Source organism: Oncorhynchus gorbuscha, linkage group LG18 (assembly GCF_021184085.1).
Source record: "Oncorhynchus gorbuscha isolate QuinsamMale2020 ecotype Even-year linkage group LG18, OgorEven_v1.0, whole genome shotgun sequence".
In the NCBI taxonomy this organism is placed as follows: domain Eukaryota; kingdom Metazoa; phylum Chordata; class Actinopteri; order Salmoniformes; family Salmonidae; genus Oncorhynchus; species Oncorhynchus gorbuscha.
In genome coordinates, this window is record NC_060190.1 from 22,734,904 (window position 1) to 22,753,502 (window position 18,599).

Below are 18,599 nucleotides of genomic sequence, written 5' to 3' on the forward strand. Positions count from 1 at the left end.
CTGCAGTTCATCCAGAGTGATCATGGGCCTCTTGGCTGCATCTCTGATCAGTCTTCTCCTTGTATGAGCTGAAAGTTTAGAGGGGTGGCCAGGTCTTGGTAGATTTGCAGTGGTCTGATACTCCTTCCATTTCAATATTATCGCTTGCACAGTGCTCCTTGGGATGTTTAAAGCTTGGGAAATCTTTTTGTATCCAAATCCGGCTTTAAACTTCTTCACAACAGTATCCCGGACCTGCCTGGTGTGTTCCTTGTTCTTCATGATGCTCTCTGCACTTTTAACGGACCTCTGAGACTATCACAGTGCAGGTGCATTTATACAGAGACTTGATTACACACAGGTGGATTGTATTTATCATCATTAGTCATTTAGGTCAACATTGGATCATTCAGAGATCCTCACTGAACTTCTGGAGAGAGTTTGCTGCACTGAAAGGGGCTGAATAATTTTGCACGCCCAATTTTTCAGTTTTTGATTTGTTAAAAAAGTTTGAAATATCCAATAAATGTCGTTCCACTTCATGATTGTGTCCCACTTGTTGATTCTTCACAAAAAAATAGTTTTATATCTTTATGTTTGAAGCCTGCAATGTGGAAAAAGGTCGCAAAGTTCAAGGGGGCCGAATACTTTCGCAAGGCACTGGACTATCATACCCCATTCAAAGGCACTTAAATCTTTTGCCTTGCCCATTCACCCTCTGAATGGCACACATACACAATCCCATGTCTCAAGGCTTAAAAATCCTTCTTCAACCTATCTCCTCCCCTTCATCTAAACTGATTGAAGTATATTTAACAAGTGACATCAATTCAGGATCGTCGCTTTCACCTGATCAGTCTGTCAGGGAAAGAGCAGGTGTTCTTCATGTTTTGGATACTCTGTGTACACCCACCGAGATACTGCAGCTTTGGATGCAAACACACGGGGGAGGATGGAGAAACAATTACTTTCTCTGGGTGCATATATTAACGTGCCTAAACGTCTCCAAAGTGGCACGACATTGGAAGGAACCCATGTGGCGAGAGGCCTTGCTGACCGATGATATAACTGTGACTAAGGGGGTTCAGCAGCACATCCTGGAACCATTGCTACACCTCGTGGACATAGGCAGCAACTAAAAAAAACGTCAGATTGGACATTTTCTTAACACTCACTCATCTCAGTCGTGCTGGCTGGGGCAGGGCCACAGGGCCACAGTAAAGGCCCTTGGATTCTGTCGGTCTCTGGCCATCTTCACCGTCGCCCTGCTCTACGGATGTGGCTGGAGCGCAGTCTCGACTCTCCTCTCCCATGTTGTCTTGGGCCTCCCCCGCTTACGTCTGCCCTCTGGACTCCAGAGGGTACATTACATTACATTTAAGTCATTTAGCAGACGCTCTTATCCAGAGCGACTTACAAATTGGTATTCCTCCTTAGGAAAGTCTCCAGCTCCAGCGGTGTCTCAACATATAAAGATCTTGTAACGATACTCGCTATATGAAGGATGTTACAATTCCCACCAAGTGGAGGAGTTCCTATTGGCGCGAAGCATAAGTAAGGTGTTTGCGTTCCGCGCCTCGGCGGGTACCGTTCGTAACACTATTCAAATCAGAGAGGATGGTCGCGGACTAAACTCAGTCTGCCAAAAGGATGGAAGTCTCTTTGTGCAAGTAATGGAATAAACGCAGTCAAAGCCAAGCCCATGTGATATGTTTTTATCGCACCAAATATATGACCCAGTGCATCCACCTATGGCATGATGAGAAGTGAGTGAGGTCAATAGTGCTTCTGTAGAGTTCATTGTATTCATGTGACTAGGATTATTATTATTTTTTAAACACTTCTGTTACCACTGATGCTGAGCTGACAGATACATATGTACAGAAACATACAAACTGCTTACACACTCCCCAACACACACACACACATCTCATGCTCTCAAACATTAGAATCTACATTTAGAGATCATTTAAAGATACATAAAAAAAGTATATAAAAAAAACAAGAGTAGATCTCATCCATTCATTTACAGGATCTCAAAAGGGGATACAGTATATCCCAAATTGCACCTTATTCCCTATATAGTGCACTACTTTTGATCAGAGACCTAAAGGTAGTGCATTAAATAGGAAATAGGGTGCTATTTGGGACGCATAGTACGGTACTGCCAAAGCATAATACAAGCAAGCAAATAGCAGTAAACCAGCCCTTCTTGACAGGAAAGAGTCACATCACATGATCCGACCAACTCTAAGACTTCCCAGAAGCTTCCTGTGTCCATCACAATAAGTTGTCACACGTGTTCATTAGGCACCAAATGGAAGAAAAACAGACTGCAATTCCAGATAGTTCCTCCCTGTTTCAAACACTCATTTTCATTTGCAAAACGTTCATAAAGTTTGCCGCCGCGTGCCTAATGAACATGACCCAGTACACAGTGTGATGGCACAGACAGAGGTCCTTTTACATGAGAGACTAGGAGTGCATCCCAAATGGCACCCAATTTCTCTATATAGTGCCCAGCATGTGATCAGGGCCCATAAAAAAAGTATTGCACTATGTAGGGCTCTGGTCAAAAGTAGTGCACTAGGGAATAAGGTGTCACTCAGGAACACAAACATACAAAATTACTCTTCTGCTTACAGTAAAGCAAACCTGATTAAACTAATCAACAGATGGTCCATTGGAGGAAGTCAGAGACTGACACAAATACAGAAATATGAGTCCTTTTCTCCCTGACGTCACAGGACAGTGTCATGAGTGCAACAAGGCTTTTTATATTTTCTCTGCTGCGATTGGTGATCTGTGATTCCGAGCAAACACTTCCTGGGGGTCACTGGCGCTTGGCCTTGTAGGGTCGCGAGCGTTTCCTGCGGTCTGGTTTCCTCTGTTTGTGTAGACGGCCGATGCTCACGCCCTGGCGACGACGCACAGAGATGTTCTGCTCGACCAGACTAGCCAACATGCCTGGAGACAGAAGGAGAGCGAGAACTTGTAAAATTGGTTACTGTAAAATTGCCTATGATCTAGTAAAATGTTATCACATTTTCTACAGGAAATCATATTAAAAACACTTGTCAGAGAGGAAGATGTGGAGAGAGTGTACCATTATGTGGACTACTCTCAGGCAGTGTGGGTCCCCGACTACACAGTAGGGAGGTTAAATATAGAACAGGGATTAGCTAATAAACAGAGAGAGACTAAGACTGGATGTGTTCATGCATGACATTCCACCTTTAGTTCTACCAAGGGAAAGAGTTGAGAGGTGACTGTACCTTCTTGGGCCAGCATGGATATGAAGGTACAGATGAACTCGTCATAATTATGGGTCCTTCTCTGGTCATCGATCTGGTCAAAACACAGTTGAACATTTTCATTAACACACACACACACACACACACACAGCTTTGGATTTCTGTGACCAAACTCATTCATCCCACTACTTAGGAACTTGATTAGAATTTATTCTAACCTTGTATTTCTTCCTCTTCTCCACCTCCTCCTTCAAAAACACTTCATAGTTGGCGATGTCCGCCTCCACACATTTCAGCAGAGCAAGCAGCTCCTGCAGGAAAACAAGAGATGGAGAAGAAATCATCTGGCTGACATTTATAAACAGCAAACTGTTACATACAGCAAGTCAACCTCTAGCTCGAATGAGCTATTAGACACACAATACAGTGAAAGACGACGAATTTGAAAACAAAAAAGGCATACAAGACGAGAGTGGAAAACAGGACAATAACTCGAAAGAAAAAAAGAAGATTGAGGAGCCATAAAATACAGAAATCTCCAGAGATTTTTCTAGCAAGTGAGAGAGAAAAGAAAAAAAGAGAGACTTACTTTAGGAGAGTATTTCTCCCCTGAGGGCTTGTTGCTTCCAACGGTTTCCGTGGAGATGAGCTTTTCCTTTCTGGGTTTGACGTCTTTGTGCTCCTCCTTCACCTCCACCGATGGTCCCTCCTTACCATCCTCCTTCACACCTTCCCCCCTTCCTGCTGGGTTGCTCCCTTGCTCCTGGTCTTTTACCTTCTCTGGAGTGCCTGCCTTCTCTCGCTTGGACCCCTCAGGTGGTGTATCAGCTGCACTGGCACAGAAACAACATCTATTGAGCAATAAACGCCAACAAATATTAATCATCGCACACTGTAAAACAAAAAAAAATTGGAACCCCCCAACCAAAAAAGGGTTTCTTATTAGACAAGTTCAGGAAGTTCCTCCCGGTTTGTCCATTTTCTTTCATTTAGTTTGTAGTGAATATGTCCCAGCTATCAACTCGCCATCAGATTCAGCTAATAGGAATGTGCATCGATCACTTTCAAGACGATTTGATGAATCTCGGGTGCCCACATTTCCCACGTCGAATAGCGTAAGGCCACAGGGTTCTTCTGACATTCTCCATTTCCCTATGTGGGAGCATTGCAAACCGAACCGTAGGTCGGGATTTTATACCTGGTTACATTGAACAACACAGCAGCTTTTCAGCATATTTTGTTATTTCTACAGTTGAAGTCAGAAGTTTACATGCACCTTAGCCAATTACATTTAAACTCAGGATTTCACAATTCCTGACATTTAATCCTAGTAAAAATTCCCCGTCTTAGGTCAGTTAAGAACAGAATAATAGTAGAGAGAAGGATTTATTTCAGATTTGATTCATTTCATCACATTCCCAGTGGGTCAGAAGTTTACATACACTCAATTAGTATTTGGTAGCATTGCCTTTAAATTGTTTAACTTGGATCAAACATTTCGGCTAGCCTTCCACAAGCTTCCCACAATATGTTGGGTAAACTTTGGTCCATTCCTCCTGAAAGAGCTGGTGTAACTGAGTCAGGTTTGTAGGCCTCCTTGCTCCCACACGCTTTTTCAGTTCTGCCCACAATTTTTCTATAGGATTGAGGTCAGGGCTTTGTGAATGGCCACTCCAATACCTTGACTTTGTTGTCTTTAAGCCATTTTGCCACAACTTTGGAAGTATGCTTGGGGTCAATGTCGATTTGGAAGACCCATTTGCGACCAAGGTTTAACTTCCCAACTGATGACTTGAGATGTTGCTTCAATATATCCACATAATTGTCCTGCCTCATGATGCCATCTATTTTGTGAAATGCACCAGTCCCTCCTACAGCAAAGCACCCACACAACATGATACTGCCACCTCCGTGCTTCACAGTTGGGATGGTGTTCTTCGGCTTGCAAGCCTCCCCTTTTTCCTCCAAACATTACGATGGTCATTATAGCCAAACAATTCTATTTTTGTTTCATCAGACCAGACGACATTTCTCCAGAAAGTACGATCTTTGTCCCCATGTGCAGTTGCAAACCGTAGTCTGGCTTTATTATGGAGGTTTTGTAGTAGTGGCTTCTTCCTTGCTGAGCGGCCTGTCAGGTTATGTCGATATAAGACTTATTTTACTGTGGATATAGATACTTTTATACCGGTTGTTCTGGGATTGATTTGCACCTTTCGCACCAAAGTATGTTCATCTCTAGGAGACAGAACGCGTCTCCTTCCTGAGAGGTATGGCAGCTGAGCGGTTCCATGGTGTTTATACTTGCGTACTATTGTTTGTACAGATGAACGTGGTACCTTCAGGCGTTTGAAAATTGCTCCCAAGGTTGAAACAGACTTATGGAGGTCTACAATATTTTTGTCTGATTTCATTTGATTTACCCATGATGTCAAGCAAAGAGGCACTGGAATACATCCACAGGTACACCTCCAATTGACTCAAAGTATGTAAATTAGCCTATAAGAAGCTTCTAAAGCCATGACATCCTTTTCTGGAATTTCCCAAGCTGTTTAAAGGCACAGTCAACTTAGTGCATGTAAACCTCTGACCCACTGGAATTGTGATACAGTGAATTAAAAAAGTGTTGGAAAAATTGTGTCATGCACAAAGTAGATGTCCTAACCGACTTGTCAAAACTATAGTTTGTTAACAAGAAATGTGTGGAGTGGTTGAAAAATGTGTTTTAATGACTCCAACCTAAGTATATGTAAACTTACGACTTCAACTGTACATGGGCTCCGATAGGATTCATGAACGAGATGTTTTAGTGCGTTTTGGTTTGATTTGAGAGCGAATCGGTGGGATTCGGCCTGATACGATTCGATGCACCAACATTTGTTGCATAAACACATTCATTTTCCATTCGAAATTCTAATCTGCTGCTGATAGAGCTCATGAGTTGCACCTCTCTGAAATGGGGGGGTACGACAATGTAGCCAGTCGCCCCACTTTGAATCTGAAATCATCACCCACTAATTAACTAGTCATTTTTGCAGATTAAGTGTTTGAGCTAGTTATGCATCAACATTTTTCCAATTAACATATAGCACACTTTAGATACCCCCCACCACCTGTTTTGACGTTTTTAACTGTGTGATCTCTTCTCCTCTGCTTCCACCATGCAGTGTGCAAGTGATTGCTGCCCTCACTATGGAATTATCAACTTAACCCTGTATATCGAAAAATGACCACATGCACCGAGTGTACAAAACATTAGGAACACATGCTCTTTCCATCCCTTATTGATGTCACCTGTTAAGTCTACTTCATAATCAGTGTAGTTGATGGGACGCATCCGATGTTGAACAAATCAAAATAAAATCTATTGTCGGCAGGGACAGCCAATGAGAGTTGTGTCTCCTGTAGTTTACATCTATTCCGGTAAAACACAATTTAACAGTGCATAGAGAACTATAACTTAGCAAATTATATAAGTTGCTCCTCAACTAATACAACCTAATATCATGCAAGATCAGGAACAGGTTGCCTGCCTGGCGTTGGTCAGCGTGTGAAGCTGGGCACAGTGTGCAGTTTGACTAGGCTACCGATATCGCCTGGGGTTGTTCTGCATGCAAAATTAATTGTAGACCAATGACGGGCAACACAGTTACACGCAGGTCGACACTGAAAGATGAGAGGTATTTTCAGAAGGTAAAAACAAGGTAATCTGAGCAAAACATTTTAGTCAACCGGCGATTTGTAACGTTTGAATCGATTTTCTGACTGATGCATGCTACATTTGGATCGGTTTGTGGGCCGATGCACTTGTTTCTTAAACATTTGAAATCTGGGGCCGGTGCGTGTCGGTGAATCGTTACATCCCTACTAGTTACATCCCTACTAGTTACATCCCTACTAGTTACATCCCTACTAGTTAACGCTTTGTTCAGCTCTTGCATCTCCAGAGCTGTGTCAGTCTGGTATTAGATTAGTATAATCCAGGTGTTAATATGGTTTATGTAATTAGGTTTGAAGGTAAGCAGCTGCTCTTTGATAATTCATTTATGATGATAACCTTAAATCAGAGTGCCCATGTTCGCTTCCCCACATGTCCAGTCTCTTTCGCTCCCCATCTTGCACACACACACACATCCTCACCGGGTGGCGGTACAGCATATATAACGCCGTCCCCCTGTAGATGCAGCAGGGCAGTGCTGACGGAGGGCCCCAGCTCTCTAACAGCCCGGTTGTGCCTGGCGTCCAGCCTCAGTAGACCCTCATCCTCCCCGAACAGCACCCGGGACAGGTGGGACGCCACGGGGCTGGAGGGTCGTGTGGCCGCCTGGGAGCGAGCCGGGGAGCGCAGTGGCGAGTTGAAAGCGCTGCCGATCTCAGAGGCGGTGTCGGTGCTCTCGTTGCTTGGCGTGGGCGAAGGCTGCGAGGTGGCGGTGATCACGATACCCCCCGTGCGGCCCTCGGTGCGGACCGAGAGGGGCGTGGCCAGAGCGTCCTTCCTCTGGACTTCCTTCTTGAGTTTCTCGGCCAGGACACTCAGCGCCAGCTTGGTCTCCATGCCACCGCCGCCTGCACGGCCCGTACGGGAACGCAGGCCCGCCTTCCGCCTGAACCTAAACACACATGAACATACGCGAACATTCAAGTTACAGAGGGGAACATTTTGGACTCAATGAAAAATGTGGTATAACGCTTTTTAGTCTGAATAACACCATCACCTCAGGCCTTTACCACAGTCTTAATTGAAACATCATGCGATATGAAGCTGAGCATAGAAATATAATGGAACTAGAATAGAAAGAGAGTGACCATAGCACTAGAATAACTAGTTGTGTGGAGCTGACCTGGTGGGTGTGCCTGCTGCTGTGCCAGTTTCTTCCTCCTCATCGTCATCAACGTCAGAGAAGGGGGGCTGGTTTGCGCCAGGCACCCGGGGACGACCCACCCCCGTCACCCCTGCCGCAAGGTCCTCCTCCTCCTGTCAATCACAGACCAACCAATCACCTACCTTGTCACGGCAAACATATAGTATTGGTCCATGGGGCCGAATCCTAACTGGAGATACGCGTACGCAAGTCAAGCCTGTCGTCACAATCCATCACGCATTGACGTTAATGAGACTTGTGTGTGTGTGGAAATTTGAGTTGTCACATTGTAACCCATCCCTCTCCTGCTGACCTGCATGGGGGACTTGGCGTAGTTGTGGTTGTCCAGGAAGGCGGGCAGGCGCGGGGCGATTAGGGTGGCGCTGTTGACAGGCTGCGTGGCTCCCCCTTCCCCCGCTGGGACGGTTAGTTTCCCCATGGCCTTCCCCTTGCCTGAGGGGCTGGGTGTCGACTGGGACTGGGCTGTTGCAGCGTCCGCAGAACAAGGGGAGAGACAGTCATGAAGTCATGAACATCAGTGGAACTGTTGCAGCACATCATAACCTGAGACAGGATGAACCCCGAATGGCATCACATTCCCTTCATGGTGCACTACTTTTGACCGGCGCCCAATATGGCTATGGTCAAAAATAGTGTACTACATAGGGAAGAGGGTGCCATTTGGGAGACAACGACAGACTCACAGAACCATTTCTCATGTCTATAAAGAGAATCTACATTGGGGTGGTTGGAGCTGAATGTAATACCTGTGGGAGGAGTCTGCTCAGCCCCCTGTGATGTAACAGGTTGAGGCTCTGCCTCTTCTTTTTTGATAGCAGGGGTGTCCTCTGAAGGGGAGGAGTCCTGCTGCTTTCTGTCCTGGACGAGCTCTGGCTGGGTGACCCGGATCAGCTGGAGAACAGGTGACATTCATGTCAAGTCAATTGGACACACATTGTGTATTGGTCTGGGTGCATTCGTTTTAGCTCGCCAGGGGCACTGGCTGGGTAGAGTTGGCACATTTTAGACCATTCTATTGATCCTAAAGTCAAATCTCTGCTTAACCAGGACAAAGGAACACACCCAATCAGATACATACACACACACACACACTTTCTCACAGGGGTGTATCAATTGGCTCCTCTGTGTGAGTTTCCTGACCTGCTGTAATCCCTCCAGAACCATCTGTCTGTTCCTCTTGAGGATCTCTAGTTTGGACTCATACTTCACCCTGCGGTCAGGAACCACTGCCATCAGGTTGAAGCGGATATCATGGTATGGCTCTCTGAGAGGCGAGAGAAAGTGTGTGAGTGTGTGTGTGTGCGTAACATCTCATTCAGTGTTACTGAGGCAGGAGAAAAGCTCACCCAGCTGTGGCCAAGCCAATCCTCTCCATGATGACCCGTCGCGCCTTGTCCGTCCACTCCTCCTCCTCTCCCCATGGCCCTGAGAACGAGAGAGAAGCGGAGGAAGAAATGTTTAGAATTTACTCTCCCCTCCCCATGCGGCTTTCATCCCGAGCGCATGTGGTCACCCTATATGCCCTGGCCAAGAGTAGTGGACTAGATAGGGAATAGAGTGCCATTTGAAAATGAGCCACTGCAGTCTCACAGAATTTCATCGAGGGTTGTATTGCCACACAGTAGATTAGAGAAGTCATAGTCATGTGCTTCACATGGCATTACAGCGCTATGAAGACACTAGGCCAGGGGTTATTCAACTTTTTCAGCCTGGGACCCAAATGAGAAATTCAGTGTTTTTCTGGACACAAGCTTATGAAAACACGGACCTATGCGTAAATATCGGTACATTTCATTGCTCTTATGCCCAAAGCAAAATAGACAAAAACAAATAATTGAATGAAATACCAATGTACAGTTGAAGTCAGAAGTTTACATATACTTAGGTTGCAGTCATTAAAATTCAGTTTTCAACCACTCCACACATTTCTTGTTAACAAACTATAGTTTTGGCAAGTCGGGTTAGGACACAAATAATTTTTCTAAAAACACTTTTAATTCACTGTATCACAATTCCAGTGGTTCAGAAGTTTATATGCACTAAGTTGACTGTGCCTTTAAACAGCTTGGAAAATTCCAGAAAATTATGTCATGGCTTTAGAAGCTTCTGATAGGCTAATTGACATCATTTGAGTCAATTGGAGGTGTACCTGTGGATGTATTTCAAGTACTACCTTCAAACTCAGTGCCTCTTTGCTTGACATCATTGGAAAATCTAAATAAATTCCACCAAGACCTCAGAAAAATAAATTGTAGACCTCCACAAGTCTGGTTCATCCTTGGGAGCAATTTGCAAACGCCTGAAGGTACCACGTTCATCTGTACAAACAATAGTACGCAAGAATAAACACCATGGGACCACGCAGCCGTCATACCGCTCAGGAAGGAGACGCGTTCTGTCTATCGACATAACCTGAAAGGCCGCTCAGCAAGGAAGAAACCAAAGCCATAAAAAAAGCCAGACTACGGTTTGCAACTGCACATGGGGACAAATATAGTACTTTCTGGAGAAATGTCTTCTGGTCTGATGAAACAAAAATAGAACTGTTTGGCCATAATGACCATCGTTGTGTTTGGAGGAAAAATGGGGAGGCTTGCAAACCGAAGAACACCAGCCTGACCGTGAAGCACTGGGGTGGCAGCATCATGTTGTGGGGGTGCTTTGCTGCAGGAGGGACTGGTGCATTTCACAAAATAGATGGCATCATGAGGCAGGACAATAATGTGTATGTATTGAAGCAACATCAGTCGGGGAGTTAAAGCTTGGTCACAAATGGGTCTTCCAAATGGACAATGACGCCAAGCATACTTCCAAAGTTGTGGCAAAATGGCTTAAAGACAACAAATTCAAGGTATTGGAGTGGCCATCACAAAGCCCTGACCTCAATCCTACAGAAAATCTGAAAAAGTGTGTGCGAGCAAGGAGGCCTACAAACCTGACTCAGTTACACCAGCTCTGTCAGGAGGAATGGGCCAAAATTCACCCAACTTATTGTGGGAAGCTTGTGGAAGGCTACCGGAAACATTTGACCCAAGTTAAACAATTTAAAGGCAATGCTACCAAATACTAATTGAGTGTAGGTAAACTTCTGACCAACTGGGAATGTGGCGAAAGAAATAAAAGCGGAAATAAAATCAGTCTATTATTCTGACATTTCACATTCTTAAAATAAAGTGGTGATCCTTACTGATCTAAGACAGGGAATTTTTACTAGGTAATTGCAAAAAAAGAACTGAGTTTAAATGTATTTGGCTAAGGTGTATGTAAACTTCCGACTTCAACTGTAAATAGTAATTAATGTTTATTTTCCCCCTTTAAAAACACTCCTACATATACGTCTAGATTGGAACTGTTGCTCTTAAAATACAACAAAAAAATATTCTGAAATGGAATAAACTGATTGATCACATCACACAGATGTAAACCAGAAAACAAACATACAAACACACAGAGGTACATGGCTGGTTGAAGTTTTCAACAAGCAGGTCTATTCTCGGCTCCGTTTTTGACAGTGCAACTCGGAGGTCATGCTCAGCATTGAGTCCCTTTCTGTACTTGTTTTTTTAAGGACGGCAAAGTTGAGAACCCTGACTCACATCTACTGCTTTCTCAGTCAGACAGAAGACAGATTCCTGCTGTAGATGAGCAACCCAGAACTGTGCGCGTTTGCCTTAAAAAGCATCTGGCTTTAAATCAGTTAATTCCAGAATCAAAATGATTACTTGTATTTTAACAGAACAGCTTCAACTTCACTTGCTTTCAACAATAATTTCTACAGTAAGTTGTACAGTAGTCCTGATAATGTTTCATCATCTGTACTGCTACTTAGGGTTGCAGTTGCTAGCTAGTTTGCTTTGGCTAACGATAGCTAGCTAGCTATTAGCTGTGTCCAAGGGGATTGTTTGAAAGAGAAACTGACATCGACTACTATGAAAGATAGCACTCCCCTTATTTCTGATCATCACCCGTTATGAAATGACAACAATGCCTTGCTAGCGGACTTACTTTTCCCACTGTCGAAGCACTGTTTCCTGAAGCATTCTGCCCTGTTCTGAAATAACTCCCTGGGTTCCTCGTTACATCTCAAAGCTTGTATGAAACCAAGAGAGAAACTCATCACTGCATTTCATGACCATTGCGCTCAGTCAACACATGTGGCTAGCTTGAGTCCATTGGATGACAGCGGTGAGTGATGGCGAGTGGGAATGGCTGACAGCGCATCATCTACTGCTGAATGACAGCAGCGTGATCTTCAATAAAACCGCAGAAAAAAATATTGGGTAAACTGCAAAGCACACGGGCATCTCCCTCCCACTCGCACAACTGCCAAACTGAGCAGAGACACCGCTGCTCAGCTGAGAGCGCACTGAGCAGAGAGCGCAGTTGCACTTAACCAAATCAATTCCAGTAATTAAATGAAATAATGATACATTTACTCAGGACAAATTGCGAGCAGCAATTAACAGGTCTGCAACCCACTTTGGGTCGTGACCCATACTTTAAGGCTGCGCTAGGCTGTCTCAACGCAAGTGAGCAGTACTACGCTGCTTCCCTTAGTCCATCACAGTGTGCAGTCTCACCGTGGTCAATGGGGTATGCCTTGAGGCCGTCTAACTCAAACAGTCGGTCTTTGATGGGCACGTAGCTGACAAAGTGGAACGCTTCCATGGTCCGCACGGCACTAATCCCATTCTGCTTCTCCGGCAGGTGCCTGGGCTCCGGTCTCCATGGAAACAAGAGAAGGAAGAGGCGGAAGAATCAATCATGGGTGGCAGTCACATTTGTACAAATCAGGGTTGTATTCATTCCTGCACAACATAGACAATGTTTTGCAACAGCAAATAAAAACAACTGTTTCTAATTGGACGATTTCAGGTTGGTACCTCTCCGTTGTTTCAGCCTTGATTTTATATGTGCCTACTGAATAAAATCTAGTTGTAGGAAGGGGCATACTCAATAGGGAGGGACAAACGCAGCAGCACCTACCTGGCATGGCTGTTGTGTGCTTTGGCCAGCTCTGGGGCATTTCCAATGGCGTAGCCTTTACTCTGAAAGAACACAAAATAATGCAATGTAAAATTTGATTATAATCATAGCACCACAGCAGAAATTGGAGAGAGGTAGGTGTGTGTGTCCTCACCTCTGGACCGAAGCCTTTAGTGAAGGTCTTCATGCGGCTGAGGGTAGTGCCCAACTCAACCCCACTACAGTTCAGGAGCACGCTCAGAAGTGCATGGGTGGCGCAGGAGTTGGGGATCAGCTGGGTACAGAAAAAAATTACCGTGTAAAGGAACTCAATGAGAGAAAGAAAAGAAAAACAATGCCTTCCTCTGACATAGTAGGAAATTATGGAATGCACCACATTCTGACAACAATATAGCATCCATGCATGCAAACCACTATTACTGCAAACTGACTGGCCTGACTCTTATAGTCAAGGATTAAACAGACTCACCTGGTGGGCAAAGAACATGTCATTAACAATGTCATCATCAATGACAGATGTCTCATCCACCAAGGTGGAGACTTTCCTCCTAGACCTTCGTTCCTCAATCCACTTGAACAGGAAGATGAAGCCATAGACAGGACTGAGTGGGAGACAAGAGTCAAGGAAATCAGATAGCTGTCCACATATTTGGGTTTATACACTAGTAGGCCGAGGCTATATATACAGTGGGCTGTAAATATTGTGAGGCTTTCAGAGTTTGACACGGTGACAGTGGCTTGATGACCATTGCTCCATACCTTGGACACTTGCTTTGTAGGTCGTATATCTCCTCCACCTGAACCCCCTTCACGCCTACATTACAAACACACATGCAGAATACACAAAGGGATACTCAAACTACATGGTGCTCACACTTATCCAGTACAGGTTAACTTTATCAGACAACCTGTCAAATCAACTCACCAAAATCCTCCACCAAGAGCGTGAATAGCCCTGCACAGAACCATAAGAAAATACGTTAATTGAAAATGTAACAATGGCATCGATCATACAAACAGAAACATTGTAGGTAATTCCTCCTGCTGGTGCAACTAATGAACAATGTAACGTTATTGTACTAACTAGTGTGGAATTGATATATTACAAGCTACAGTAGCTAGCTAACTCATAGCCCTGCCTATAAATCAATATCATAATTTGTTATTACATGTATTGTGTTTACTGGCAGTAAAACATATTGAGACGATCAAACATTCTGATTGCAGATTAGATTATATCTGACAAATAATTGTTCGCTAACGTTAGCAGCTAACGCATTAGCTTCTTACCCGGGTCACTCTCGAGTTCCAGCCACCCTTTGTTCATTTTTGTATGAAATTATAGTCCATCGACTTTTGGCTAAGTACTGAGCCAGTCCATATTCACATAACCACTACAAAAGTTTTACACAATTAGCTAACGGAACGAAGACATATTCATTTCTAACACAAAAGAACGACAGCTTGGACGCTTTAGTTTTACGTCATTTATGTGCGACTTCAATATGGTCGAAATCAAGACTGTTAGTCTTCTTCTTCGATTAGGTTTAATGGCGGTTGGCATCCAATAAATGTTGCGTTACCGCCACCTACTAGACTGAAGTATAACTCCCTTATACTTTGCATATAAAAATGTTTATCCCCATCAAAGAACATCCAAAAAACAAAATACAACAAATACCCTACCATCTAACAGTACACCCCCCCCCCTCCAAAAAAAAATACATACTCCACTATTTAAATATATTTAATCCTACTTCAGGCCAACAGTCTGAAAGGATGGGACACCACCCATTAACAAACCCTGTGACTCTTCTGATGTCAAATCACATTTTATTGGTCACATACACATGTTCAGCAGATGTTATTGCGGATGTAGCGAAATTATTTTCAGTAAGATTGGATTTTTGGATAGTCTAGCACAGATTCCTTTCTGCAGCTGCCACCACAACCTCTATTTTCTGCAACTTATGTTCCACCATGCTGTACAGTTCATAACTATCACTATAAATGGAAAAATCCAATCTTACTGAAACATAGATCACTTGTTGGTTGATCCCTCTGTACTGGTACAGATCTACTAGTCACACCACTCCTCTCAGGATCCCTCCCCCTTTATTTTTTATTTAACTAGGCAAGTCAGTTAAAAACAAATTATTATTTACAATGACGGCCTAACAAAAGGCAAATGGCCTCCTGTGGGGACAGGGGCTGTGATTAAAAATGTAAAAAAATAAAAACATAGGACAAAACACACATCACGACAAGAGAGACAACACTACTTAAAGAGGGACCTAGACAACAACATAGCAAGGCAGCAACACATTACAAAATAGCATGGTAGCAACACAACATAACAACATCGTGGTAGCAACAACATAGTAGCAGCACAAAATATGGTACATATATATTTGGGCACAAACAACAGCACAAGAAGGTAGAGACAACAATGCTTCACACAAAGCGGCCACAACTGTCAGTAGGAGTGTCCATGATTGAGTCTTTGAATGAAGGGATTGAGATAAAACTGTCCAATTTGAGTGTTTGTTGCAGCTCGTTCCAGTTCCTAACTGCAGCGAACTGAAAAGAGGAGCAACCAAGGGATGTGTGTGATTGGGGACCTTTAACAGAATGTGACTGGTAAAGAACATCTTCCCGCTCGAGAGCACCCTTACCTGCCAAGCTACGAATTATGTGTCCGTAATCTAGCATGGGTAGGATGGTCATCTGAATCAGGGTTAGTTTGGCAGCTGGGGTGAAAGAGGAGCTATTACCATAGAGTAAACTAAGTCTAGATTTAACTTTAGCCTGCAGCTTTGATATGTGCTGAGAAAAGGACAGTGTACCGTCTAGCCATACTCCCAAGTCCTTGTATGAAGTGAATACCTCAAGCTCTAACCCCTCAGAGGTAGTAGTCACACCTGTGGGGAAGAGGGGCATTCTTCTTACCAAACCACATGACCTTTGTTTTGGATGTCAAGGGTAGAGAAAGCTTGTTAGACACTAATAAAGCATTGTTGTAGAGCATTTAACACAAAATCCAGGGAGGAGCCAGCTGAGTATAAGACTGTATCATCTGCATATAAATGGATGAGAGAGCTTCCTACTGCCTGAGCAATGTTGTTGATGTAAATTAAGAAGAGTGTAGGGCCTAGGATCGAGCCTTAGGGTACTCCCTTGGTGACAGGCAGTGGCTGAGACAGAAGATTTTCAGACTTTATACACTGCACTCGTTGAGAGAGGTAGTTAGCAAACCAGGCCAAAGACCCAACAGAGACACCAATACTCCGTAGCTGGCTCACAAGAATGAAATGGTTTACCGTATCAAAAGCTTTGGCCAAGTTAATACAAATAGCAGCACAACATTGCTTAGAATCAAGGGCAATGGTGACATCATTGAGGACCTTTAAGGTTGCAGTGACACATCCATAACCTGAGCGGAAACCAGATTGCATACCCAAGAGAATACTATAGACATCAAGAAAGCCAGTCAGTTGATTATTGACAAGTTTTTCCAACACTTTTGATAAACAGGGCTAAATAGAAATAGGCCTATAACAGTTCGGATCAGATTGATCTCTGCCTTTAAATAAAGTACAAACTGTGGCTGCCTTCCAAGACATGGGAACCTCCCGAGAAAAGAGAGACGGGTTAAAAAGGTCGGAGATGGGCTTGGAAATGATAGGGGCAGCAACCTTAAAGAAGAAAGAGTCTAAAGTTTAGACTCTAAACCATCTGAGCCAGATTGTTTTTTTTTTGTCAAGTTTAAGGAGCTCCAGTGACTGCCTGCAGGGAGAAACTTTGTAGCAGGGGTAAAATACAGAGAAGGATCAGGGATAGTCTCATTAGAAGGGGTGGGAGATGAGGAAATGTTGGACTGGCAAGGAGGCATGGCTGAGTCAAATAGGAATCCTGACTTAATGAAGTGGTGATTAAAGAGCTCAGCCATGTGCTTCTTGTCAGTAACAACCACATCATCAAGGGTTTATTTTCCAGGTATTTAACCGTTTTCCAGAACCTCTTGAGGTTAGACCCACAGAGAGAGAAGTGCTCCTTAAAGTAACTAACTTTGGCCTTCCATAATAGCCTAAGTGCACTTATTTTTCATTTGCCTGAACGAGAGCAAGTCAGCCTGAGTGTGCCGAGCGTTTCGTCAAATACAATTCTTGAGGTGCGTCTATGACAAGCGTCTATGACAAATCAGGACAGGTCATTTCACTGAGCAGCCATTACGAACACAAGCTGTAAAACATTGATCACTAACGTCATTACAGAAAACACCAGACTGACACCTATCAGGATTATCTGTGAGGATAAAATCGAGGAGAGTAGCCTTTTCTGAGTCATACCTTGTGGGATTGATAATAATCTGAGAAAGATTTAGAGAGTCCCATTGCTTTAAGACTTTGTCAGGTGGTTTAAGCATGTCCCAGTTTAGGTCACCAAGCAGGACAATTTCAGACTTAGTGTAAGGGGCCAGGACCCATCTTACTCTACTTTCTTCACTGCCTCAGCATATGACAACTTCTGCACTACTCTAACCCTGGAAACCTCAACCTGCCTCTCTGGTACCCCTGGGCACCCCCACAATTAACACAAACCACTACTTTCCCCAATTCTACACATACATTTGTCTCATGCCCTTCTGCACACATAGGAACCTCCTTCCTACACACTACTGCCACATGCCCATACACTTGACACCTGTAACAACGTAATGTAGTCGGCATAAAAGCTCATACAGGATAACTTATATATCCTAACATCACTTTGTCGGGCAAAGACTCAACATGAAAACTATGTTTCTCCACTCACACCACCCTGCCTGCGTAGCACCAAACGACGAGCATCACAACACCCCGGGAATCTTCCTCTTCAGTTGGTCAGCTTTCACATTTACCGCAACCCCAGTAATCACTCCTTTCAATGGCGCCCTTTTCTTGAGAGCAAAATAATTCACATATCTTGGCCCCATTCGTTTAACACGGAGTGCCTGCTCCCTCAGACCAGCAGGAACACATACAATTATCACAATACCAATTCCAGAGCACCCAACTCTGAAAAAGCACAGCACCCACCATGAAACCTCAAATGGATCAGCCAAAAGTCAAGGATCCACTTTTTCCAAAAACGTCACTCCTACAGTATGGTGAAGTTCTCAGGCTCCGAGAACTTCACCATACCTACCACCTCCAATACATCATCCTCATTCACTTATATTTCTCCTCCTGTCTTCAACTCTCTCTGCTTACACTTTCTACCATTCTTATTTAACAAACCATCTCTTTTTTCAACTGATTCAAGCTCACCCTCTTCCTCACTCTCTCTCTTAGCCTTCCTCTCCCTCTCTTTTCCCTCCATCCCCCCTCCGTATTCCAAGTATAACGCTCCTTATGAGATTACTGCACTTCTCCTGCATTGCACATTGTTCTTGCCTTGTCAAGGCACGACATTTAACCGGCTGACACAATCTTCTTACAATCAGCACGAACCTCTC

General features: G+C 44.0%; 1 protein-coding gene across 1 annotated transcript; it reads right to left on the bottom strand.

Moving 5' to 3' along the window:
• Positions 1-1,679: 1,679 nt before the first annotated feature.
• On the bottom strand, positions 1,680-14,602 carry LOC124003092 (ubiquitin carboxyl-terminal hydrolase BAP1-like). Its single transcript, XM_046311142.1, has 17 exons — positions 14,393-14,602; positions 14,028-14,057; positions 13,862-13,916; positions 13,572-13,704; positions 13,257-13,376; positions 13,103-13,164; positions 12,697-12,839; positions 9,463-9,541; positions 9,257-9,380; positions 8,863-9,007; positions 8,409-8,578; positions 8,075-8,208; positions 7,374-7,843; positions 3,823-4,061; positions 3,452-3,544; positions 3,255-3,327; positions 1,680-2,946 (listed from the first exon to the last, which is right to left on the bottom strand). Exons 1-17 carry the CDS (start codon positions 14,427-14,429, stop codon positions 2,813-2,815), a joined length of 2,241 nt encoding a protein of 746 aa, XP_046167098.1. The 5' UTR covers positions 14,430-14,602; the 3' UTR covers positions 1,680-2,812.
• Between the last annotated feature and the right edge of the window lie 3,997 nt (positions 14,603-18,599).